The following is a 26,465-nucleotide window of genomic DNA, read 5'->3' on the forward strand; positions in this document are numbered from 1 at the left end:
CTCACCTGTGCTTCAGCCCTCAGGTCCCGTTGCCAGTTACCTGCCAGTTACCTGCCAGTTTCCTGCTAGTTACCTGCCTGATTCCTGCCTGAATTCTTGTTACCTGTCTGCCAGTCTGAGGTCCGACGGTCTGCCTTACTACTCCTGTCAGTCTGTCTAAAGGACCAGCCTGCCCGCTCACCTGGGAGCGCATATCAGCTACCTGCCTGCTTGCCTGAGGTCCGACGGTCTGCCTTACTACTCCGGTCAGTCTGTCTATGGACCAGCTTGCCCGCTCACCTGGGAGCGCTTCTCCGTTATCTGCCTGCTTGCCAGCCCGGAGGCTCCGTTGTCACGTGCTGTGACCACCAGCTATCTCAGAGACTCTTGCCCGCTCACCTGGGAGCGCATTTCCGTTACCTGCCTACTTGCCAGCCCGGAGGTCCCGTTGTCACGTGCGGTGACCACCAGCTATTCCAGAGACTCTTGCCCGCTCACCTGGGAGCGCTTCTCTGTTACCTACCTGCCTGCCAGCCCGGAGGTTCCGCCGTCACGTGCCGTGACCACCTGCTATTCCAGAGACTCTCGCTTGCTCACCTGGGAGCACACATCTACCATCTGCCTGCTAGCCTACCCGGAGGCTCTGCCATCACAGGTCGTACCTACTCCTTACCCAGAGACTGCCCTGATCACTTGCCGTAACTCCCTGTCCGTTCACCCAGAGACTGCCACCCGCTCCCTTACAAGGGCCGCCCCCTTGTATAATAGCTCAGAGGTTCCGCCTCCCGGACCCGTTACACTCATGTTCAGTTATATATATTTTTGCCGAGAGGCATTAGATCAAATGTATGATTTTTGGAGGTACGGTCCATGCTCCTTTTTTTTGCATATCTGCAGTGACGTCTTCGGCCACCTCATACATATCTGCAATGACGTCTCCGGCCACCTCATATATAGCTGCAGTGACGTCTCTGGCCACCTCATAATATCTGCAGTGACATCTCCGGCCACCTCATACATATCTGAGGTGACGTCTCCGGCCACCTTGTACATATCTGAAGTGATGTCTCCGGCCACCTCATATATATCTGAGGTGACGTCTCCGGCCACCTCATATATATCTGCAGTGACGTCTCCGGCCACCTCGTACATATCTGAGGTGACGTCTCCGGCCACCTTGTACATATCTGAAGTGACGTCTCCGGCCACCTCATATATATCTGCAGTGACGTCCCGGCCACCTCATACGTATCTGCAGTGACATCTCCGGCCACCTCATACGTATCTGCAGTGACGTCTCTGGCCGCCTGGTTGGTATCTGCAGTGACGTCCCCGGCCACCTCATACGTATCTGCAGTGACGTCTCTGGCCGCCTGGTTGGTATCTGCAGTGACGTCTCCGGCCACCTCATACATATCTGCAGTGACGTCTCTGGCCGCCTCGTTGGTATCTGCAGTGACGTCTCCGCACGCATCAGTGTATCTGCAGTGACATCTCTGGCCACCTCTTACATATCTGCAGTGACGTCACTGGCCACCTCATATATATCTGCAGTGACGTCTCCGGCCACCTCATATATATCTGCAGTGACGTCTCCAGCTACCTCATATATATCTGCAGTGACGTCTCCAGCCACCTCATATATACTGTATCTGCAGTGACATATCCGGCCACCTCATATATAGCTGCAGTGACGTCTCCGGCCATTTCATACATATCTGCAGTGACGCAAAAAAAAGGAGCATGGACCGCACCTCCAAAAATCATACATTTGATCTAATGCCTCTCGGCAAAAATATATATAACTGAACATGAGGTTCTTTGTTTAACATTCTGATCAGACTGTATAAAACCGACTGCCACGTCACGGCAAACCTCGTAGTGGGTCCTAACATTTCCTACCTGAATGGGAGCGGAGCCGTGCACCAACCACCGCCACAGCGACAATGCACCAGCAGGGTGGGCGGCCTGGTGCCTCACAGCACCCATGCTGCAAGGCCGAGTCCCCATGACTCCAGGCCACGCCGCCCCACAAGCACAAAACCACAGCAACAATGGCCGACACACTGCACCAACACCACATGAAAGGAGCATTGTAGCTCACCTTCCTCAAGCTCTCAAGTGAGAGCAAAAATAGGCTGGATCAGCACTCCTCCCGTTTGGCACAGACGATTTTAATTAGCAGGAGACTGCAAAGAGGGTCTAGCCTATTTTTGCTCTCACTTGAGAGATTGAGGAAGGTGAGCTACAATGCTCCTTTCATGTGGTGTTGGTGCAGTGTGTCGGCCATTGTTGCTGTGGTTTTGTGCTTGTGGGGCGGCATGGCCTGGAGTCATGGGGACTCGGTCTTGCAGCATGGGTGCTGTGAGGCACCAGGCCGCCCGCCCTGCAGGTGCATTGTCGCTGTGGCGGTGGTTGGCGCACGACTCCGCTCCCGTTCAGGTAGGAAATGTTAGGACCCACTACGAGGTTTGCCGTGACGTGGCAGTGGGCTTCAAACAGCCTGATCAGAATGTTAAACTAAGAACCTCATGTTCATATATATATATTTTTGCCGAGAGGCATTAGATCAAATGTATGATTTTTGGAGGTGCGGTCCATGCTCCTTTTTTTTGCATATCTGCAGTGACGTCTTCGGCCACCTCATACATATCTGCAATGACGTCTCCGGCCACCTCATATATAGCTGCAGTGACGTCTCTGGCCCCCTCATAATATCTGCAGTGACGTCTCCGGCCACCTCATATATATCGGCAGTGACGTCTCCGGCCACCTCATATATATCGGCAGTGACGTCTCCGGCCACCTCGTACATATCTGAGGTGACGAATGAAAACACGCGAAATAGAGTACAAATGGCATAAAAACATTGAAGTTTATTAGTCGATTACAAATATATAAAAGTGATAATACACAATATATAAACAAATATAGTTATGCAGACAATGGGTGAATCTTGGATCACAGGATGAAAAAAGGGGGGAATGGCCCCCCTAACATCTTCAGAGTCTCCCATTTATAAATTGCATTGGTGCAAGTAAATTCCGTACAGGGAGAAATCAGACGGGAGAGAGGAGACCAGAGGAACAAGTAGAGAAAGAAAAGACATAGAAGACAGTGGAGTCACAGAGAACTCATACAGTCATGATCAAGTGTGAGGGATAGAGTACCCCCTACATGCAGCACCGCAAAGTCGGAGTAAAAAATGAGTCAGGGCACTCACCGGGTAGACTGGTAGCTCACACAGACAAATAGGGCACAGAGGGGCAAACAAAGGACATCCACCAGGGACCTCGACGCGCGTTTCGTGTTAAGCTTTATCAAGAGGCATGTGGTGTGTAATTATTAAGGACCTAAATATATAGGACCTTGAATTGTCACATGGGCGATCACATGATCGCCTTCATGACGCAGTGACGAGGGCCGGCCGTTGCGGCGCATGCGCCGGGGTCACAGCGATGCCAGCAGCCGCGCGTCCTCCATCGCGGCACGCGCGCAACCGGAAGTGTCAACCGACAACATCCGGGAGCGCATCATTGCCATGGAGATGGACACACGAGGGTGCCGGCCGCCATCACCCAGCGCATGCGCACCACCGGCCGTCATCACAGCGCCACAGTGTGTCCTCAATAAAGTTAGTGAATATAGTATGACAACTAATAAGAAAGAAGGGTAATGAAAAACCAGAGGAAAAGAGAAAGAGACAAAAGCATATAGAAACAGAGAGGTATGATAGAGGAAATAGTTGTCATATATATAGATAAAATAGAATAGATAATCGCATTTGGATGAAGAGTGAAATACTATGTATATGTATACAAAGGCATTTTTCCCATACTGTCCAGGAAAGTAATATATAGCGATCTTCTTGAAAGAAATTCTCCATTTCCATTCCATCATAAATATAAGAATAGTAGGTAAAGCAGCTGATCCCATCAGAGAAATATAAGGAGCAGAGAGAGGTGGTCAGGCAGTCTAAGTAAAGAAACAGAAACACAGATAAGTAACAAATCACATGGACAATTAAAAAAGAATAAAATCAAAAAGGAGGATGTATGGCCCCTGGAGATCAATCTCCAGGGGAAAATAAATGCCCCCGGGCATCGGGAGCGAAGCAGAGACCAGGGCGAGGTCAGGCGCAGAGACGCACACGTGAGCCGCAGAGCATAAGAAACGCATATTCAAGAGCAAGCGGACTAGAGTTATAAAAATAAAAAATGATCATAAAAATGTGGAGAAACCAAGATGTTCGTTAAGCCCCCGTGGTGCAAGGGTGTCAAGAGTAGTGATCCACCTGGCTTCCTTTTGTGCCAGAAGGCGTTTAGCATTACCACCCCGGGAGCCCATATGGACCACGTCAATGCCACAGACCCTCAACGATCGAGGGTCACAATTATGGGCAGATTTAAAGTGTCGTGGTAAAGTCTTGAGCTCCCGGGGATCAAGAATTGTCCTGGCCGCCGTAATGTCCCTAACATGCTCGCGAACTCTGACTCTCAGCTCCCTAGAGGTGAGACCCACATAAATAAGTCCACAGCCACACGTAGCGTGATAGATCACATGTGTGGTACTGCAGGAGATGTGGTGGCGGATGTTAAAATTACGTGAGCCATCAGAGTTCGTGAACATGGTAGTACGTGGGACATTAGAGCAGGTGGCACAATGGCCACAGGGGAAAGTCCCCAAGGTGGGACCACGGGAGCCAAACGGGTTTCTCTCAGAGGGAAGGTAGTGGCTGGAAACCAGAAGGTCTGCTAGGTTGTTAGATCGTCGAGGTGTCATGCATGGAGACTCCCCAATATAGTCCCTCAGGGAGGGCTCCGTACCCAAGATATCCCAATGTCGGGAGAGGACACGCCTCACCCCACACCACTCGGAGTTGAATGTGGAAATGAAGCGAATCCTCTCCGGACCCCTGCATCTGTCAGAGGGAGGGGGGTAGATGAGGTGATCCCGGGGGGTATTCCGCGCCCTCCTAAGACCACGGCTGACACATCGATTGCTGTACCCCCTGCACCTGAAGCGTTCAGCTAAATCAGAAGCTCTTTTCTCAAATCTGGAGTCGGTCGAACAGATCCGCCTCACACTGAGAAACTGCCCGACCGGGACGGCCCTGATAGTGGAGGAGTCATGTGCAGATGTAGCGTGGATGAGAGAATTCACGGCAGTGGGTTTCCTAAACAGATCCGTTTGGACACGACATTCAGCATCCACTTCTAGAGTGATGTCCAAAAAATCGATCTGTCTAGAGCTGTGTTTATAGGAAAGCCTCACCGCACGATCATTTGAATTCAATAAAGTCATGAAATCCTCGAGCTCCCCGGCTGTCCCTCGCCAGAAGAACAGGATGTCGTCTATATATCTCATCCATGACACGACACGGTCGACGCCCCGCACCCCCTCATCGCCAAAAATCTCCCTCTCCCATGCACCCAGGAAGAGGTTGGCGTAAGAGGGGGCACAGGCCGCCCCCATTGCCGTGCCACGGATCTGGAGATATACCCTATCCTTAAATAAAAAGTAGTTATGGCAGAGGACGAATTCGAGGAGCTCGAGGATAAAATCCCTCAAAGGGCCGTCCAGGTCGGAACCACCCAGGAAGAGGCGGACCGCCTCCAAACCCAAACTGTGACTAATGCACAAGTACAGACTTTCCACGTCGGCCGTGACAAGGAGGGTGTCATGAGTGAGAAGGACGCCGTCAACCCGAGTTAGGACGTCCGTTGTGTCTTTAATATAGGACGGGAGGGTCTCGACCAACGGTCGAAGATGGTTATCTATATAATTACATATAGGGCCACAAAGACCCTCCAGCCCTGACACAATCGGACGTCCCGGGGGGTTGGCGGCGTCCTTATGGATTTTCGGAAGGAGATAGAATGTGGTCGTTTTCGGAAAACGGATGGTAAGTGCCTCAACGGTCCTTCTATCAATCAAACCCTGGTCACAAGCTCGACCTAGAATACCCTGGAGTGCATCGGAGAAGGAGGTCGTGGGATTATATGTCAACCTGGTGTAAGTTTGAGTGTCCCTAAGTTGGCGTAGGGCCTCCCTCTCATATAAGGAGCAGGGCCAAAGGACAATATTGCCTCCCTTGTCCGCTGGCTTAATGACAATATCAGGAAGACATTGTAATTCCCGAAGAGCCGTGCGTTGTGAATACGACAGATTGTCGTGGCGTCTCCGTGTAGGGAGGCGTCTCAAATCATTTGACACCAAACGCACAAACAATTCTATAGCTGGGCTCAGGGACAAGGGAGGAAATCTTGTAGATCTGGGGCGTCTTGTTTGTAATGACCCACCTGACAATGGTTGCTCCTGCTCCAGAAGGAGGTCCTCTAGGTTGGCCAGGGCCTCTCTCTCCGCCGCAGTCACAGAGGTCCCCTCACCAGATGCTCTGAAATGTAATTTTTTCAGAATGAGTTTACGGGCAAACAGATGGAGGTCCTACAGGGCTGTAAAGAAATCAAACCCACTGGTTGGTGAGAAAGAAAGCCCAAGACTAAGGACCTCCATCTGCGCCCGAGTCAGGGTGTGTGAGGATAAGTTGATAATACGGAGCCCCCCCGGAGGGTCACCCATATCTGAGGTGACGTCTCCGGCCACCTTGTACATATCTGAAGTGACGTCTCCGGCCACCTCATATATATCTGCAGTGACGTCCCGGCCACCTCATACGTATCTGCAGTGATGTCTCCGGCCACCTCATACGTATCTGCAGTGACGTCTCTAGCCGCCTGGTTGGTATCTGCAGTGACGTCTCCGGCCACCTCATACGTATCTGCAGTGACATCTCCGGCCACCTCATACGTATCTGCAGTGACGTCTCTGGCCGCCTGGTTGGTATCTGCAGTGACGTCTCCGGCCACCTCGTACATATCTGCAGTGACGTCTCCGCACGCGTCAGTGTATCTGCAGGGACGTCTCTGGCCACCTCATATATATCTGCAGTGACGTCTCCGGCCACCTCATACGTCTCCGGCCACCTCATATATATCTGCAGTGACGCCTCCGGCCACCTCATACTTATCTGCAGTGAGGTCTCCGGCCACCTCATACGTCTCCGGCCACCTCATATATATCTGCACTGACGTCTCCGGCCACCTCATACTTATCTGCAGTGACGTCTCCGGCCACTTCATATGTATCTGCAGTGACGTCTCTGGCCGCCTGGTTGGTATCTGCAGTGACGTCTCCGGCCACCTCGTACATATCTGCAGTGACGTCTCCGCACGCGTCAGTGTATCTGCAGTGACGTCTCTGGCCACCTCATATATATCTGCAGTGACGTCTCCGGTCACCTCATATATATCTGCAGTGAGGTCTCCAGCCACCTCATACGTATCTGCAGTGACGTCTCCGGCCACTCGTACATATCTGCAGTGACGTCTCCGCACGCGTCAGTGTATCTGCAGTGACGTCTCCGCAGTCCTGGCCCCTGACTGCAGCACTCCTGAAGATGCAGTGACGTAACAAGACGAGGCTGTGCCGGGATCTCCTCCAATCACCGGCCGGGGGTGTAGATTCTGCCACCGTGAGTGCCATCTGCATACGAGGAGGGCACATGCTGACCAGCCGCGGAGGACCCCGGGCTCGCCACTACTAGCAGCAGGCAGCAGCTGGGTGTGTGCGGCTTCTGCTGCGGAGACAATGGCAGGCTGCCTGCAGTCGGTGTGAGGCTCGGTCATTGTCTGCAGCGGAGGAGCTTTCCTGGTGGCAGCCCGGCTCCGGAGGGCACTGATGGGGCAGTGACAGCGCTCCGCACTGGTCCAGGATGCCGCACAGCCCCGGGCACTGACATCACACTGCAGTGTGCAGCCGGCCAGCTCCGTGTATTGTATCGCTGATCGCCATGGCCAGCGCCAGGAGCATCGAGCTGGAGCATTTCGAGGAGCGGAAGAAAAAGCAAAGGCAATCCCGAAAAGGCGGCGGAGGTCCGGGCAGCAGCTCCGGGTCAGGAGCCAGGGGCAATGGACTGATCCCCAGCCCGGCGCACAGCGCCCACTGCAGCTTCTACCGCACCCGCACCCTGCAGGCGCTCAGCTCGGAGAGGAGGGCCAAGAAGGTGCGCTTCTACCGCAATGGGGACCGCTACTTCAAGGGGCTGCCGTACGCCGTGTCGGCCGAGCGATTCAGATCGTTTGATGCTCTGCTGATGGAGCTGACCCGATCCCTGAGCGACAATGTCAGCCTGCCGCAGGGGGTGCGCTGCATCTACACGCTGGATGGCATCAAGATCACCAGCCTGGACGAGCTGCAGGAAGGTAAGAGCACCACCGTGCCCATGGGTAGTGAGTGGCATTGCCCAGTTGCACCTGATTCATTAGTATTCTGGGGCATGGTGTGAGTGACAGGCCGAGGAGCCCTGCTCATACCCAGGGAGGGGGAGGGAATGCCCATGATTGCACATCATCACCTGCCAGCCATCATCACAAGCCCTGCACATCTGCTGGAGGACACCGCCATCAGCAATGGTTCAGCAGGTCCTGTGCTCTGGGTGTCTGTCTAGATGAAGTGCCCACCTCCATACCTTACATAACATCCACTATGCATCTGACTTCTGGTCACAGCCATGACAGTCGCCCACCGGTGGTCATCATCATTTCTGACAGCTAACGAGCGGTACATGATAGGTGGAGTGTCCCCGACTATGGAGCACGCCGTCCTACCAGCCAAGTCCCAAAACTTTTACTAATAAGTCACATAGATCGCAGCCTGCCAGCTAAGGCCCCGCAATGCTGTGGGCAATGGAAATATAGATTGCTGGCGGCGAAGCGTGACGGGTATGTGATCAACATCAATCCCATTCTTTTCAATACAAATGCAGGACCCTGGCGCCATAACACTGAGAAATATGTTGCCACTATTGTAGAAAGTGTCACGGGGAGGTCACTACAAGGTCATGATGTTTCCCACAATGGAGACTGTTTTCCATTTCGAGAGCTGCTGATGGTGGGAAACAATCACTTTACCAACGAGTCTTCAGAATGACCAAAAATAAGGGCACATAAAGATCATAAAGAGGGTTCCCCGCTAATGACACACTTTATGTGCCACAAGCATCACAGTGAGGTTTCCCACTCATGACACCCTTTATGTACCACAAGTATCATAGAGAGGGTCCCCCAATGACACCCATTATGTATTACAGACATTATAGAGAGGGCCCCCCCCCATAATACCCATTATGTATTACATACCTCATAGAGAGGGTCCCCCAATGACACCCATTATGTATTACATACCTCATAGAGAGGGTCCCCCATGATGCCCATTATGTATTACAGACATTATAGAGAGGGCCCCCCCCCCATAATACCCATTATGTATTACATACCTCATAGAGAGGGTCCCCCAATGACACCCATTATGTATTACAGACATTATAGAGAGGGCCCCCCCCCCATAATACCCATTATGTATTACATACCTCATAGAGAGGGTCCCCCAATGACACCCATTATGTATTACATACCTCATAGAGAGGGTCCCCCAATGACACCTATTATGTATTACATACCTCATAGAGAGGGTCCCCCAATGACACCCATTATGTATTACATACCTCATAGAGAGGGTCCCCCAATGACACCCATTATGTATTACAGACATTATAGAGAGGGCCCCCCCCATGATACCCATTATGTATTACATACCTCATAGAGAGGGTCCCCCTATGACACCCATTATGTATTACAGACATCATAGAGAGGGTCCCCCATGACGCCCATTATGTATTCCAGACATTATAGAGAGGCTCTCCTCCATGACTCCCATTATGTATTACAGACATCATAGAGAGGGCCCCCTTTCCCCAATACACCTATTATGTATTACATACCTCATAGAGAGGGTCCCCCTATGACACCCATTATGTATTACGGACATCATAGAGAAGGTCCCCCATGATGCCCATTATGTATTACAGACATTATAGAGCCGGTTCGCCACTCATGATATTCTTTATGTACCACCATCATTATACAGCGGGGCCCCTGCTCATGACACCCTTTATGTGCCACAAGCATCATAGAGAGGGTCCCCCATGACACCCTTTAGGTGCCACAAGTATTGTAGGGAGGGTCCCACGGTGACACCCTTTATGTACCACAAGCATCATAGAGAGGGTCCCCGCTCATGACACCCTTTGTGAGCCACAACAGAGAGCATCTCAGGTGAAGCGGCTCTTCCATGCATTACTATGATGGTCATTTTGTAAGGCTGCCATGTAATGCGAGTCACAGTGAGTGAGCAGTTGTGGCATTCCCTGGCAGCAACAACTGACTGACGAGTGCAGAGACGGCGGACCCCATGAGACATTGTCTTTACTGTCAGTATAACCTCAATATAACAATCCTCAATTACTAGACATAAATGAGCACACATATAACCCCTCCACCCGGCAGGTGCCATGGCATTCGGGAAGCTCTGCAGCATGCCGGCCAGCTAGAGAGCTGCGGGTCCGAGACATGGTGCACAGCTGCGCCAGCCTCTGCATTCTCCTATTACTATATAGGCTTTCCCAAACCACATGACGTGGAAATCGATAACAGGAAAGCCATGGCTATGTTCTCTACTTGTTTATGCACCAAGAGGGATCCGCTGACATCACAGGCAATTAGAGAAGTCTCCAGTGGATGGTGGAGATTAAACAAATCCATTTGTCAGTCTTAAGCACTAATTGGATACTGTACATTTGCTGTTTTCTGTCCCTTTTCATGGCTTCTGTATTTTTGGCAGTTAAGAACCAGAAATCTGGAATTAGTTTGCTTGGTCTTGTCTGGCTTCACAGGCGATGCAGGCAGCATCTGTAATCCTGCAGTCAGCAGGTGGTCCTGGCTTCATCTGTCACCATTGCCTGCAGTTTGCATCTCTGCGGTGTCGCTTATTTATTACTTCCACTTAATCCTTAGTTAGATATATAAAGTTTCTTTTGTGTTATCATTACTGGGAGATCATCAGTTATTTTATTTCATATTACTCTGTGAATAGTCATCTTTCATTTTTCTTTTTTGCACCATAACTGTGATGTTGTATGTCATGAATGAGTAAAGGGGTCCTATACGTGGATCTTCAATTAATCCACTGAAGATTTTGTCAAAGATCCCCTGCAAATCAGCACTTAACAGCTACCTGTGATTTGTTGCAAATAGCAAAGAATGAAATCGGCTGTGAAAATCTGCAACATAAATTGACATGATGTAAAATCCACACCGTATGTACGAGTATCCACACCGTATGTAAAATCCACACCGTATGTACGAGTATCCACACCGTATGTAAAATCCACACCGTATGTACGAGTATCCACACCGTATGTAAAATCCACACCGTATGTACGAGTATCCACACCGTATGTAAAATCCACACCGTATGTACGAGTATCCACACCGTATGTAAAATCCACACCGTATGTACGAGTATCCACACCGTATGTAAAATCCACACCGTATGTAAAATCCACACCGTATGTACGAGTATCCACACCGTATGTAAAATCCACACCGTATGTACGAGTATCCACACCGTATGTAAAATCCACACCGTATGTACGAGTATCCACACCGTATGTAAAATCCACACCGTATGTACGAGTATCCACACCGTATGTAAAATCCACACCGTATGTAAAATCCACACCGTATGTCATTTTCCCCTGCAGATTATTTCTACAATGTGTGAATGATATTTAAGCAAACTTCATCCACATTGCTGTTACTGTAAAATACACTGGATTTTCCACCTGCAAATACAGATGGAAAATCTGCAGTATATCTGACATGTGTGAGCCTACGCTAAGGGATCTGAAGTTACCAATTTAAAGGGGTTGTCCACTACTTTGACAACCCCTTCTTGGTCTAAATGTTTGGCCCCGATTCAAATAAAAAAGCTATACTCTCCTCCTGTGCTGGCGCCGATCCACCGGTGTCAGCACTTGTGGTCCCGGGGCTTTTGTGTGGTTGTTGGGACACGTGACCCTGGCGCCCAATCAGCGCTGGCATCACTGTCCCCTCCTTCCGACAAACATGAAGAGGACGTCCGCACTGCGGCTGATCTGACTTCCTCTTCATTCTCAATTCAACAGGAGACGGGGACACTGACGCCAGTGCTGATTGGGCACCGGGGTCACGTGTCACAACAGCCGCACGGGAGCCCCGGGGAGAGCGAGTGTCGACACAGCAGGAACGGCGCCAGCACCGGAGGAGAATATAAGCTTTTTTATTTTATCGAGGCCAAGCGTGGGGTATGAGAAGGAGTTGTCCAAGTAGTGGAGAACTTCTTTAAATTAATGGTCAAGGGTTGTCTGGTTAATATAGAGACGAGCAGGCACTTTTTTCTTTATGCTCTGGCTTATAGATAAGGGTTCCGAGCTCCAGACCACGCTCTGTTACTTCATTTTAGTGTGTCCTTTCTAATCCCAAGAGTGATCTGCCTTTGTTTTTTAGCCGCTGCTCCAGAGTGGATTGAGCAGAGTTATTAGTCAGAAATCACTCTTTTTAGTCCCATGTGATATATATTATTTATACACCCTGGAAGGATTGCCGGCTATGTAGAGCTATTGCACAAGCAAAGGGCTAGCATAAATGAGTACAGCCCTTTAGAAAAGTAAGCTTTTAATCAATATCTCACTGAGGACAGGAACGATTTCCAAAATTTTGACAACATTTTTGGCAATGATCTCCACATCACCAGTGAACTGAGACAGAGTGTAAAGTAAGCTGCAGAATGGCCCAAGTTCTGCACCCCCTCATATAATACCAGAAGACCTTGCATAGTCCCTTCACCCTCTGCCTTTGTTTAACAGAGCCTCCTGCTACACAATACTTGTCAAACTCTGGCCTGCAGGGTGGGTTTTTTTGGCCCGTGACACCAGAACCACTACTCCTATGTCAGGCCATTATTCTTTATGGAGGACTATGTGGGGCCTATTATACTGTATGGAGGACTATGTGGGGCCCATTATACTGTATGGAGGACTATGTGGGGCCTATTATTCTGTATGGAGGACTATGTGGGGCTTATTATTCTGTATGGAGGACTATGTGGGACCCATTATAATGTATGGAGGACTATGTGAGGCTCATTATTCTATATGGAGAACTATATGGGGCCCTTTATTCTGTATGGAGGACTATGTGAGGCTCATTATTCTGTATGGAGGACTATGTGAGGCTCATTATTCTGTATGGAGGACTATGTGGGGCCCTTTATTCTGTTTGGAGGAATATGTGGAGCCTATTATTCTGTATGGAGGACTGTGTAGAGTCAATTATTCTGTATAGAGGACTGGGTCCCTTTATTAAATACTAGTTATAATCACATGTTATTTTGCTGTGATTTTTATCTATTGTTAAATGATTTTGGATAATTGCATTACAGTGTTGTTTTATAGCGTTATTGTGGGTGTTTTAGGGCTCTCACTCTAATTGTTCTCTTATAAGTAACTTCTTTATGAGTAGTTTCTAACTAAACTCTCTGCTTTTTTTCATATTTATCAGGCACTTTAATTGCCTGCAGATTGGTGGTTTCCAGGATTTGAGACCCCCACCGATCGTTCATCAGACCCCCAAGAAGTTGTCAGGTCAGGAGAGCGAAGCACACAGCTCCCGCTTGAGCGCGCACACGTAACGGGGTATGGATTCAATAAAATGCATAGACTATGAAGCTACGGAGCCTATCCTTTGTATTGAATCCTTATTGAATCCATCAAATGACCAGAGCACTTCTTAGGGGTCTATTGTGCGATTTGTTTGGAGAAAAACACGCAGAAAGTTTAGTTATTCTTTAATTGAGCACTGATAACTTAATGATTCATTTAATTTAGAAGTCATTGAAGGTTAAAATTTCAAAACACAATCCATGTTTACCATATTTTTCGGACTATATAACACATCAGACCATAAAATGCACCTAGGTTTTAGAGGAGGAAAATAGAAAAAAAATGTAAGCAAAAAATGTGGTCATGATGCCCTGTTAAGGGGGAGGGGGTCTGCTGCTGACACTGTTATAGGGGTAATGTTCCCCAATTCTGTTAATATCCCCCATCCTGGTATATATGGCCCCCTCCTTCCTGTTATACGTGGCCCTCATCCCCATCCTCATATGCATGGCACCCCTCATCTCCATCCTGGTATGCATGGCCCCCCTCATCCCTCTTCCTGGTATGTATTGCACCCTTCATCCTGGTATGTATGGCCCTCTTCATCCCTCATCCTGGTATCTATGCCCCCCCTCTTCCCTCATCCTGGTATATATGGCCCCCCCTCATCCCTCTTCCTGGTATGTATGGCCCCTCCCTCGTCCCCTCTTCCTCGTATGTATGGCCCCCCCGTCCCTCTTCCTGGTATATATGACACCCCTCTTCCTGATATGTATTGCACCCTTCATCCTGGTATTTATAGCCCCCCTCAACCCTCTTCCTGGTATGTATGTCACCCTTCATCCTGGTATGTATGGCACCCTTCATCCTGGTTTGTATGGCCCCCCTCATCCCTCTTCCTGGTATGTATGGCACCCTTCACCCCTCATCCTGGTATGCTTGGCACCCTTCATCCTGGTATGTATGGCCCCCCTCATCCCTCTTCCTGGTATGTATGGCACCCTTCACCCCTCTTCCTGGTATGTATATGGCCCCCCTCATCCCCCTTCTTGGTATGCTTGGCACCCCTTGATCCCCATCACGCTGCACACAAAAAAATAAACAATTATGCCCACCTCCTCTGTGGTCTAGCGTCCTGCTCTGCTGCCGACAGGGATCTCACTGTGTGAGCGGCGCATGGCGTAACTGCTAATGCGCCCTCACACTGTGAGTGAGATGCTGTGTCGGAATAGTCACTGATCCCCACACCTGGACTGTGTGCGTGGGGAGCAGTGGCCATTCACTCTCCTTAATAGCGCGCAGACTGTACCCGCAGCGTGGCTCCTGCTGCAGCCGGCGGTCACGTGTGCCCGCTATTAAAGACCATGAATATTCATGGTCTCTAATAGTGGGCACACAGACCGCAGAGCTGCAGGAGCCACGCTGCGGGTACAGTGTGTGCGCTAATAAGGGGAATTAAAGGTCACTGCTCCCCACGCACACAGTCCCTGTGTGGGGAGCAGTGTGAGGGCGCATGGCAGTTACGAGTATAATTATGATTATAATTATGAGTATAATTTTTTTTTTTTTTTTGTGTGTGCAGCAAGATGGGGATCAGGGGGTGCCAAGCATACCAGGAAGAGTGATAAGGGGGGGCCATACATACAAGGATGAGGGGGGCCATACATACCAGGATGAAGGGTGCCAAGCATACCAGGATGAGGGATGATGGGGGCCATACATACCAGGATGAGGGATGCAGGGTGCCATACATACCAGGAGCCGCGCTGCAAGTACAGTGTGCGCGCTATTAAGGAAAATGAATATTCACTGGCGTGGGGAGTAGTGAATATTCATTTTCTTTAGCAGCAGGCACAGTGTATGATGCAGCAGCGGGCTACTGACTCCTGTGCCTCGCTCCTCCGCTGCTGCAGCTCCCCCCTACACAACCCACAGCCACAGTATATATATATATATATATATATATCGGACTATAAGACGCACTCCCCACTTTCCTCCAAAATTTTGGAGGGAAAAGGTGCGTCTTATAGTCTGAAAAATATGGTAAATATGTTCCTAAAATTGAGGCCTTAGAGTTTGTTCATTCTGCGTTTGGCCCTTTTGTTGGAGGTATATGTTGGATTTATTGACATAGTACCCTAGATGAAGCATATCTCACTCTTTAGGCATACAGTGGCATATGTCGCCAGTAGGGTTTCATTGTAAAAAATAAAAAAAATATTCTGCACTTTATTTTTTACTCTATAGTTTACTACACTGTTTTATACAGCAAAAATAAGCCATTTCGGAGTCTACTGTTCCATTATGTTCCAAGAGGACACCCTTTTGGTGTACGCTGTGTCAATGGGGCCCTATGGGTACAATCAGTATATGCGTTTGGTGATCTCCAGATCCAAAAGCCAGAACTTGTGAGAAAGTAGAGGTCAAGCATATCCTTGTTATGTTTTTGGGGCACAGTGGCTAGCACTGTATGGGGGCATTGGGACTGGTGCTGTTATGGGATCTCTACTGCTGTCACTATTTTGGAATCCAATGAGTGGCACAGTAATACTTAGCTGCTGCCTTTTTGGAATAAGATCTATTCAATCATTAAAGATTTTATGATACATTGACATGGCGCTCATCCCTCTTCTACAGCGGCCGAATGCATATTATAAGGAACAATATAACCTCTATTAATATATTAAAAGTAGCCTCCCAATTGTGTGGCCTGTATATAAGCCTGTGCTTCTATATGGGCCCAGCATGTTCGCTGACTTCTATAGTGAGTGGTACATTATCCCATTCCTAATACATATTTCTCTGACAGCAGACGGCATTCTGTATGAAGTGACAGATCGGTATTTAATGCCGCTGTTTTCTTATTGCACGCCTGAAATGTTACTTTCATTTCATTAGATCTGTTTAGACTCAAAAAAAGCAAAGTCTCATTTAATTTTCATGCCTTGTACTTGAACACATTTGTTCTCATTTGTAAGATAGGCAGATGAAAGACTTTCCTGTGATTAATATTCTTATCTCCTAGGCATCACTGCAAATTGCATTTTCTTAAAGAAATACAAAAACAAAGTTTGTCGCTATCATCTTTACCGCAATGTCAAATAAACCCGTCAGCCCGCTTTTTTCCCAGCTACTACCGACATCTAAAATGCCCGGGTTGCAGTTAGTGGCCTATGAGCTGAATGGTAAATTTTGGACATTGAGTTTCAGGTGCCTGGCTGCTTTTGGATGTCTCCATTCCTGGAACATAATTCCATCAGCAGTGCTTTTAAGATATTGCCATACACTGCATCAATATTGTGCCGCTATCTGCTTTAGTGCATTTAATACATTGCCAAGAAAATCTGGAGCATCTTTTCTTAGAACTTAATATTGTTCCTGTGTTGTTTCTTCAGGAATCATCAGGGGGGCATTATCATCTCTGTAGTTAAAGGGGTTGTCCACTACTCGGACAACCCCTTTTTGATCTAAATGTTTGGTACCAATAAAATAAAAATTTTTATACTCAGCTCCCGTGCCGGCGCCGTTCCAGGGGTGTCAGCAGTCATGTTTCTGTGGCTCCCGTGCAGTTGTTATGACACGTGAGCACGTCGCCCAATCAGAGCTGGTCTCACTGTCCCCGCCTTCGGACAAATCAAACATCAAGAGGAAGTGAGAGATCAGCTGCAGTCCGGACTTCCTCTTGATGTTCGATTTGTCTGAAGGTGAAGACAGTGAAGCCAGAGCTGATTGGGCGCCGGTGTCACGTGTCACAACAACCACTGGGAACGTGAGTGCCGACACCGCTGGTACAGCATTGGCACGGGAGGGGAGTATAAGCTTTTTTATTTTATCGGGGCCAGGTGTTGGGTATGAGAAGGGGGTTGTCCAAGTACTTGTCCAACTTCTTTAACGCAGTTGGACCCTACATAGTCCAACACTGTGAACACTGCTTGGTAAAGGGGAAAAGTGATACCCATTTGTGAACATATCCATAAATATCCAAGGGGATAATATGCTCCAGAATTGTTATTCTATGGGGTGGGCAAGTATGAAAGAATGAAACGCTCCCTGTCACTTGTGCTCCATTCTACAGTTATTTGGTACAGTAGAAGCCTCATTGCCCCAATGGCTTTTTAGCAAGATTCCTTTGGATGTCACATCTCTTCTAATTGGAAGAAGCATACCTAGCAGAGAGATCAGCGACGACAGACAGATTTTTGTTTTTTGTTCAGACATTTTTTTCGGGCGCATTCATTCAGAAAATGCAAATATGGTGAATATAAGTTTAATATTTCAATACTTTATCTGCTCTGCATGATAAATAGGTAGATTTAGCAACTAATACACAAAATATAGAAGTTTGATTTTTGTAAATATTGCCCTTTTCCCACAGGTAAAATATATAGATATATAAGGAAAGCTCCATATTCATCATGCACATTTTATTGTCACAGTAACATAAAATGGATCACAGAATGCACGCTACTCTAAATGCACCAACATAATACTATTACTGGGAGATTAATTTCCTGCGCAACTCTTCACTTCTTAGTTTGGAGAAGTCAAAAGGAAATTTGAGAAGTGAGTTGTAGTAGAGAACACAGGCGCTTAAATTATTAGTTTGAAATGTGAAGCCAATGTTTCCTGTGTCTGTTTGATAAAGGATTTTCATCATCTCTCATTACCACTTACAGAATGGTGAATGGTTTCATGTGACAATTAGAATTTGTAATGTGCATATCTGACCTCAGTGGCTATAAATATTGATGCTTTATGACCATCATTACGTTAGTGCGTAGTCTTCTTTTTGTTTTATGATGGATTAGAAGATGCAAGACTAAATGTATTCACACTCAATGGGTAAATGAAGTAATAAAGTTTACTCAAATGGTAATGAAAAATACTTGCAAGAGAATCTAAAAACACACAAGAGAGAATATACATCTAACCAGACAAGAAACAGCAATAAACATCTATCATACTTGACCTCCATATCCCATGTGAGTGGCCTTTCCATCTTGCAGTTTCATACGGACTCCACTGTTCCTTGTCTATCTCTTATACCCCCTCCTAGTCCGACTGATGTCTCTGGAAGAAACCTAAAATGAGCATTGATCTTGTTAGAATTAATAAACAAATGTCTATGTAGTGCGCACTTCCTAAGGCAGGGATGTCAAACTTTAACATACAGAGGGCCAAAATGAAAAACTTGGACAAAGTCGCGGGCCAACCAGTATACAGTATAATGGGCCTCACATAGTCCTCCATACAGAATAATGGGCCTCACATAGTCCTCCATACAGAATAATGGGCCTCACATAGTCCTCCATACAGAATAATGGGCCCCACATAGTTCCTCCGTACAGAATAATGGGCCCCACATAGTCCTCCGTACAGAATAATGGGTCCGCATAGTCCTACGTACAGAATAATGGGCCCCCATAGTCCTCCATACAGAATAATGGACCCCCATAGTCCTCCATACAGTACAATGGGCCCCACATAGTCCTCCATACAGAATAATGGTCTCACATAGTCCTCCATACAGAATAATGGGCCCCACATAGTCCTCCATACAGTATAATGGCCCCACATTGGGGTGGCGGTTCTGGTGTCGGGGGCCAAATATAACCACCCTGTGGGGCAGATTTGGCCCACGGGCCGGAGTTTGACACGTGTGTCCTAAGGTAATCATTTAGGAATGTGGTCTAGTTTCTAATACCTCAATTATCAAAGGCTAAATCAAAGCTGAAACTAAGAATATTAAGGTGGTAGAATGAAACAGAACCATTAAAGAAGTTGTCCAGTATTTTTTACGATTGCCCCAATGTATTTACCCTGTGATTATAAGTCTTTTTGTAATTACCTTTGGTAGTCTTTATTGCCTGTGAGCGGCGCTATCACTGGCCGCTCACAGGCATCACGTGACCCTGGCTGCAGCCGGCTGTTCCTTCCGCTGATGTCATGTCAAGTGAGGCGTGAAATCAGTGACGCAGTCCCCGCGGTGGACTGTGTCACTCCTGCTTTCCCAATGAATGAGGAGAGGGAGAGTGCGCGGTGGATGCTGGGTGTGACGTGCAGGGTAACCTCGCCCACAACCCAGCAGCCACCGCGGGGACTGCGTCACTGATTTCACGCCTCACTTGACATGACATCAGCTGCAGCCGGGGTCACGTGATGTCTGTGAGCGGCCAGTGATAGGGCCATAAAGACTACCAAAGGTAATTACAAAAAGACTTCTAATCACAGTGTAAATACATTGGGGCAATCGTAAAAAGTAATGGACAACTCCTTTAAATTAACCATTTCCAATACACTTTTCATATTGCCATTTTACCAAACAAAAATCTCTTTGCTTTATATTTGGCGGCACATTACAATTATTGTGCTGTGTAAATTCTAATTTTGCAGGTGAAAAAATTGCCCAATAATGCTCTGTTCACATGTCCAGCAGTTATTTCCATTTTTGAATTCTAAAAACAGAAATAAAATGTTCCAGTACGGGACCTCTTCATTCGAATGTGAACGGAAGTTTCATAAAATAGTCTTTCTTTTGCTTCCTTTCCAGTTGCTTTCTCTTTAGGATCAAAAGACAAACTTTTTTTGTCTAGCCCAACAAACGGATAGCAACTGAATCTCTTTTTTAACATTGAAGTCTGTGGGGAATGGATCATAAATGATGGTCATCTGTTATCTTATCCCTTTGTGGATCGTTTTTTGTAGCACTGCACATAAAGAGACACCTGTAGTAAAGTCCTTAAAAAGGAAGCAAAACCGAATTCAAAACGGAAACTAAAGTGTCCGCATTTACATAAACCGATGAATCCATTCAAAAGTGGAAACTTTGGTTTCCATTTGGCGTCCATTTTTGTTTACTTTGTATACTGTATGAGATTTTGTTTTATGGACAAGGCAAAAGCCATATGCCCAAAGAAGGACAGCAACATGTAGAGTCTCTGTAGCACTCTGGGAGGAACTTATTGATGGCTTTGCACAAGTTTTCTGGTGTAAAAAGTATCAAGATGTTGCCGCACTCCATATCTGCATTAAATTTTCATTTTCTGGTCCAACAGTGCTCCAAGTTTGCCTCCTAACTAGTGTTGAGCATTCCGATACTGTAATATCGGGTATCGGCCGATATTCGCGGTATCGGAATTCCGATACTTAATTCTGATACTTTTACAATATCGGATACCGGAATCGGAAGTTCCCATAATGCCTGCGCTCTGCAGTGTCTGTGAAGGATGACAAGTTGGATGGCAGCGCGATCCAGCCTGTCATCAGAATGCCATCCCAGCGGGGGAGAATTCTCCTGATTGTTTAAAAGCCGGCGGGCGGTATAAAGCCGCCGGCTTTTAAACAATCACACAGCCCCATACTGCTTCCCCGCAGCCTCCCACCCCGATCCTCCGCTCCCCTCGCCACCTCCCATCCCGATCGTAAGTTAGGACCGGGCGGGGAGCGCAGCTCCAAGGAGCGGGGAGTGAAGGACCCGGGCGGGGAAGCCGGCAGTGAAAAGACTTCACCGCCGGCTTTCCCGTTCTGTGCTGCGCTTTCCCGCCGGTTATTTCAAATGAACAGCTGAGGTATCAGGTGATGCCGATCAGCTGTTCATTTGAAGTCGCCGCTTTGCCCTCAGAGGGTTCATGTGAGTTCATGCTTGACTGCATGAACTCACATGAACTTTCCCATGGCCGCACAGGTCAGCCTCACCTCCCAGACCATCAGCCCGTCATGATTAGTGTGTGTGCGGGGTGTGTGCGCGATGTTTGTGCGGGTGTGCGCGGTGTCTGTGCGATGTGTGCGGGTGTGTGCGGTGTGTGTGCGTGCAGGCAGACATAGGCCGATGTGACACTACTACTCCCATCGGCCTATGTCTGTCCCCTGTCCACTCCTGCCAGCAGGATCAGCTCGATGGGAGCAGTAGTTCCCATCAGACTGATCCTGCTATTTAAATTGCCCTACTGTGTCCCCAATAAATGTTAAATACATGTCATTGGTGGCCAGTGGTTACCTAAAAGAAATTAGTTCATACATTACCTGTCCCCGCCGATCGCCACCTAAAATAAAGTAAAAAATAAAAAACTACACCTATACTCACCTAGACACCTAATTCCCCGAAGCCATCGATCTCCTGTAATAAAATATAAAATAATAAACCACAACCTTATCCTTACCCCTCCGTAGCAGTCCACGAGTGTCCCACGAAGATCTCCAGTTCAGAGCAGCCACATAGAATGTGACCGCTCTGAACCGCTGCCGCCGCTAGAATGACGGGGCCGTAAGGGTTCACCGGAGTTCAGGCAGCGCTGCTCCGGTTAGCTCCTTTACGGCCCTGCTGTTTCGTGAGAAATTCCCACGGTACAGCAGTGCCGTAAAGGAGGTCTCCGGAGCTGCGCTGCCTGAATGCACTCCGGTGACCTCAGTCAGTGGCTCCCGCTGCCGGGAGCGGACGTGTTCCCGGCAGCGTGAGCTTACAGCAGCCATGCACAGCTGTCACCATCTCCAGATGTGACAGCTGTGCATGGGAGATCAGCGCAGGAACGTGGACAGGTAACTATTATTTTTAGTAAACTAAGAATTAAATAAAATTGTGTGTTTTATTTCAAATAAATTATTTTTTTCTGGGTGTAGTGTGTGTTTTTTCTTTTTAACACTTTGTAGGTTAGTAATGGGGGTGTCTTATAGACGCCCATCATTACTAACCTGGGCTTCATGGCAGCTGGCGCTGACATGAACCCCACCACTATTACCCCCTGCCACCGCACCAGGGCAGCGTGGAAGAGCGAGGCTAAGTGCCAGAGTTGGCGCATCCTATGGATGCGCCATTTCTGGGGCGGCTGACGACTGGTGTTTCTAGCCTGGGAGGGGGCCAATATTCATGGCACCCTTCCTGGGCTATTAATATCAGCCCCCAGCTGTCTGCCTAGCCTTTGCTAGCTATTAAAATAGGGGGGACCCCACGTCATTTTTTTTGGGGGGGTCCCCCATTTTAATAGCTAGTAAAGGCTAGGTATTCAGCTGGGGGCTGATATTAGTAGCCTGGGAAGCTCCGTGGGTTTTACCCCCTTCCCAGGCTTCAAACATCTGCCCCAGCCGTCTGCTTAACCTCCGCTAGAGACTAAAATTATGGGGGATCCCACGCTATTTTTTTTTAAATAAATCCATTATTTTAACACTAAATGACATTTGAGGAGTTAATAAAGATGCAGTCCCTAAATTATTATTTATTTTTTAATTATTTTTTCCCAAAACTTTTGACGTGGGATTCGCCATATTTTTGTATGCCAGCCAGGTACAGCATCCAGCTTCTATGAACGCGCCATTTTCCGGGGCGGCTGCGGACTGCAATTTTCAGCGGGGGGCAGAAAGCTTGGGCCTCCCTGTGCTGCGGATTCCAGCCCCCAGCTGCCTTGTTGTACCTGGCTGGACACAAAAATAGGGCGAAGCCCCACGTATTTTTTTTTTAATTATTTCATGAAATTCATGGAATAGTTAAGAAAAAAAGGGCTTCCCTATATTGTTGTGTCCGGCTAGGTACAAATAGGCAGCTGGTGGTTGGGGGCAGCCCGTTCCTGCCTGCTGTACCTGGCTGGACCCAAATATAGTGCAAAGCCCCACGTCAATTTTTTTTTAATTATTTCAGGAAATTCATGAAATAATTAAAAAAAAATTATGTGGGGCTTCGCCCTATATTTGTGTCCAGTCAGGTACAGCAGGCAGGAACGGGCTGCCCCCAACCACCAGCTGCCTATTTGTACCTAGCCGGACACAACAATATAGGGAAGCCCTTTTTTTCTTAACTATTCCATGAATTTCATGAAATAATTAAAAAAAAAAATACGTGGGGCTTCGCCCTATTTTTGTGTCCAGCCAGGTACAACAAGGCAGCTGGGGGCTGGAATCCGCAGCGCAGGGAGGCCCAAGCTTTCTGGGCCCCACCCGCTGCAAATTGCAGTCCGCAGCCGCCCCGGAAAATGGCGCGTTCATAGAAGCGCCATCTTCTGGCTCTGTACCCAACTCATCCAGGGCCCTGGTGCGGTGGCTCACTGGGTAATAAAGGGGTTAAGGCCAGCTTGGCATTATCAGCTGGCCCTAAGCCCGAAATTCATGGGGTCACGCCAATATTAGACATGACCACCATGAATTTCTAGTAAAGTATTTAAAAAAAACACAAACACCCAGAAAAAAGTCCTTTAATTGAAATAAAGACACAATTCTTTATTGTTCTAAATTAAACCATACTTACAGTCACGCCCATTCCAGCTGAAGCCAACGATCTCCTGCAATAAAAGTAAAATAATAAAGCAACCTCATCCTTACCTTTCCATGGTTCCCAGGACAGCTTCAGCTCTGCTACATCGAGATGACAGGCTGGACCGCAGCAGAACGCTGCCATCCAGCCTGTCATCCCGCAGACACTGAGAAGCGCAGGCATGCTTGCGCTCCTCAGTGTCTCGCTGTGACGGCATCCAGATGAGCCGAGGTCATGTCCAATGAACTCAGCTCACCTCATGCACGTCACTGACAGCGTGGGAAAATTCTCCTGCACTCAGCGCTTCAGCGTGAGAATTTTCCCACGCTGTCAGTGACGTGCATGAGGTGCGCTGAGTTCATTGGACATGACCTCACCTCATGCACGTCACTGACAGCGTGGGAAAATTCTCACGCTGAAGCGCTGAGTGCAGGAGAATTCTCCCACGCTGTCAGTGACGTACATGAGGTGAGCCGAGTTCATTGTCGGCTCATCTGGATGCCGTCACAGCCAGACACTGAGGAGTGGAAGTATGCCTGCGCTTCTCAGTGTCTGCGGGATGACAGGCTGGATGGCAGCGTTCTGCTGCGGTCCAGCCTGTCATCTCGATGTAGCAGAGCTGGAGCCGTCGTGGGAGCCATGGAAAGGTAAGGATGAGGTTGCTTTATTATTTTTCTTTTATTGCAGGAGATCGTTGGCTTCAGCTGGAATGGGCGTGATGGTAAGTATGGTTTAATTTAGAACAATAAAGAATTGTGTGTTTATTTCAATTAAAGGACTTTTTTCTGGGTGTTTGTGTTTTTTTTAAATACTTTACTAGAAATTCATGGTGGTCATGTCTAATATTGGCGTGACCCCATGAATTTCGGGCTTAGGGCCAGCTGATAATGCCAAGCTGGCCTTAACCCCTTTATTACCCAGTGAGCCACCGCACCAGGGCCCTGGATGAGTTGGGTACAGCGCCAGAAGATGGCGCTTCTATGAACGCGCCATTTTCCGGGGCGGCTGCGGACTGCAATTTGCAGCGGGTGGGGCCCAGAAAGCTTGGGCCTCCCTGCGCTGCAGATTCCAGCCCCCAGCTGCCTAGTTGTACCTGGCTGGACACAAAAATAGGGCGAAGCTCCACGTTTTTTTTTTTTAAATTCATGAAATTCATGGAATAATTAAGAAAAAAAGGGCTTCCCTATATTGTTGTGTCCGGCTAGGTACAAATAGGCAGCTGGTGGTTGGGGGCAGCCCGTTCCTGCCTGCTGTACCTGACTGGACACAAATATAGGGCGAAGCCCCACATCAATTTTTTTTAATTATTTCATGAATTTCTTGAAATGATTTAAAAAAAATTGACGTGGGGCTTCGCACTATATTTGTGTCCAGCCAGGTACAGCAGGCAGGAACGGGCTGCCCCCAACCACCAGCTGCCTATTTGTACCTGGTTGGACACAACAATATAGGGAAGCCCTTTTTTTCTTAATTATTTCATGAATTTCATGAAATAATTAAAAAAAAAAAATACGTGAAGCTTCTCCCTATTTTTGTGTCCAGCCAGGTACAACTAGGCAGCTGGGGGATGGAATCTGCAGCGCAGGGAGGCCCAAGCTTTCTGCCCCCCCCCCGCTGAAAATTGCAGTCCGCAGCCACCCCGGAAAATGGCGCGTTCATAGAAGCTGGATGCTGTACCTGGCTGGCATACAAAAATATGGCGAAGCCCACGTCAAAAGTTTTGGGAAAAATTAATTAAAAAATAAATAATAATTTAGGGACTGCATCTTTATTAACTCCTCAAATGTCATTTAGTGTTAAAATAAAGGATTTATTTTAAAAAAAATTGACGTGGGGCTTCGCCCTATATTTGTGTCCAGCCAGGTACAGCAGGCAGGAACAGGCTGCCCCCAACCACCAGCTGCCTATTTGTACCTGGCCGGACACAACAATATAGGGAAGCCCTTTTTTAAAAAAATTATTTCATGAAATAATTAAAAAAAAATTGACGTGGGGCTTCGCACTATATTTGTGTCCAGCCAGGTACAGCAGGCAGGAATGGGCTGCCCCCAACCACCAGCTGACTATTTGTACCTGGTTGGACACAACAATATAGGGAAGCCCTTTTTTTCTTAATTATTCCATGAATTTCATGAAATAATTTGAAAAAAAAAAATGCGTGGGGCTTCGCCCTATTTTTGTGCCCAGCCAGATACAACTAGGCAACTGGGGGCTGGAATCCGCAGCGCAGGGAGACCCAAGCTTTCTGGGCCACCCCCGCTGCAAATTGCAGTCCGCAGCCGCCCCAGAAAATGGCGCGTTCATAGAAGCGCCATCTTCTGGCGCTGTACCCAACTCATCCAGGGCCCTGGTGCGGTGGCTCACTGGGTAATAAAGGGGTTAAGGCCAGCTTGGCATTATCAGCTGGCCCTAAGCCCGAAATTCATGGGGTCACGCCAATATTAGACATGACCACCATGAATTTCTAGTAAAGTATTTAAAAAAACACAACACCCAGAAAAAAGTCCTTTAATTGAAATAAACACACAATTCTTTATTGTTCTAAATTAAACCATACTTACCATCACGCCCATTCCAGCTGAAGCCAACGATCTCCTGCAATAAAAGAAAAATAATAAAGCAACATCATCCTTACCTTTCCATGGCTCC

At 47.9% G+C, this 26,465-nt stretch overlaps 1 protein-coding gene across 3 annotated transcripts in view; it reads left to right on the top strand.

Annotated features, from left to right (window-relative positions):
* The first annotated feature begins 7,376 nt into the window (after positions 1-7,376).
* DCLK2 (doublecortin like kinase 2) overlaps positions 7,377-26,465 on the top strand; it is a 185,746-nt gene continuing 166,657 nt past the window's right edge. The window contains exon 1 of one of the 3 annotated variants that reach the window (XM_073642518.1): positions 7,377-8,243. In XM_073642518.1, the coding sequence (XP_073498619.1) occupies positions 7,832-8,243 (412 nt within the window). In that variant the 5' untranslated portion in view covers positions 7,377-7,831. The remainder of the gene's footprint in view (positions 8,244-26,465) is intronic. The other 2 variants (XM_073642516.1, XM_073642517.1) reach the window with 2 other exon arrangements.

This window comes from Phyllobates terribilis, unplaced genomic scaffold (assembly GCF_046119375.1).
Source record: "Phyllobates terribilis strain yellow unplaced genomic scaffold, ASM4611937v1 Scaffold_1__5_contigs__length_1240528914, whole genome shotgun sequence".
Taxonomy (NCBI): domain Eukaryota; kingdom Metazoa; phylum Chordata; class Amphibia; order Anura; family Dendrobatidae; genus Phyllobates; species Phyllobates terribilis.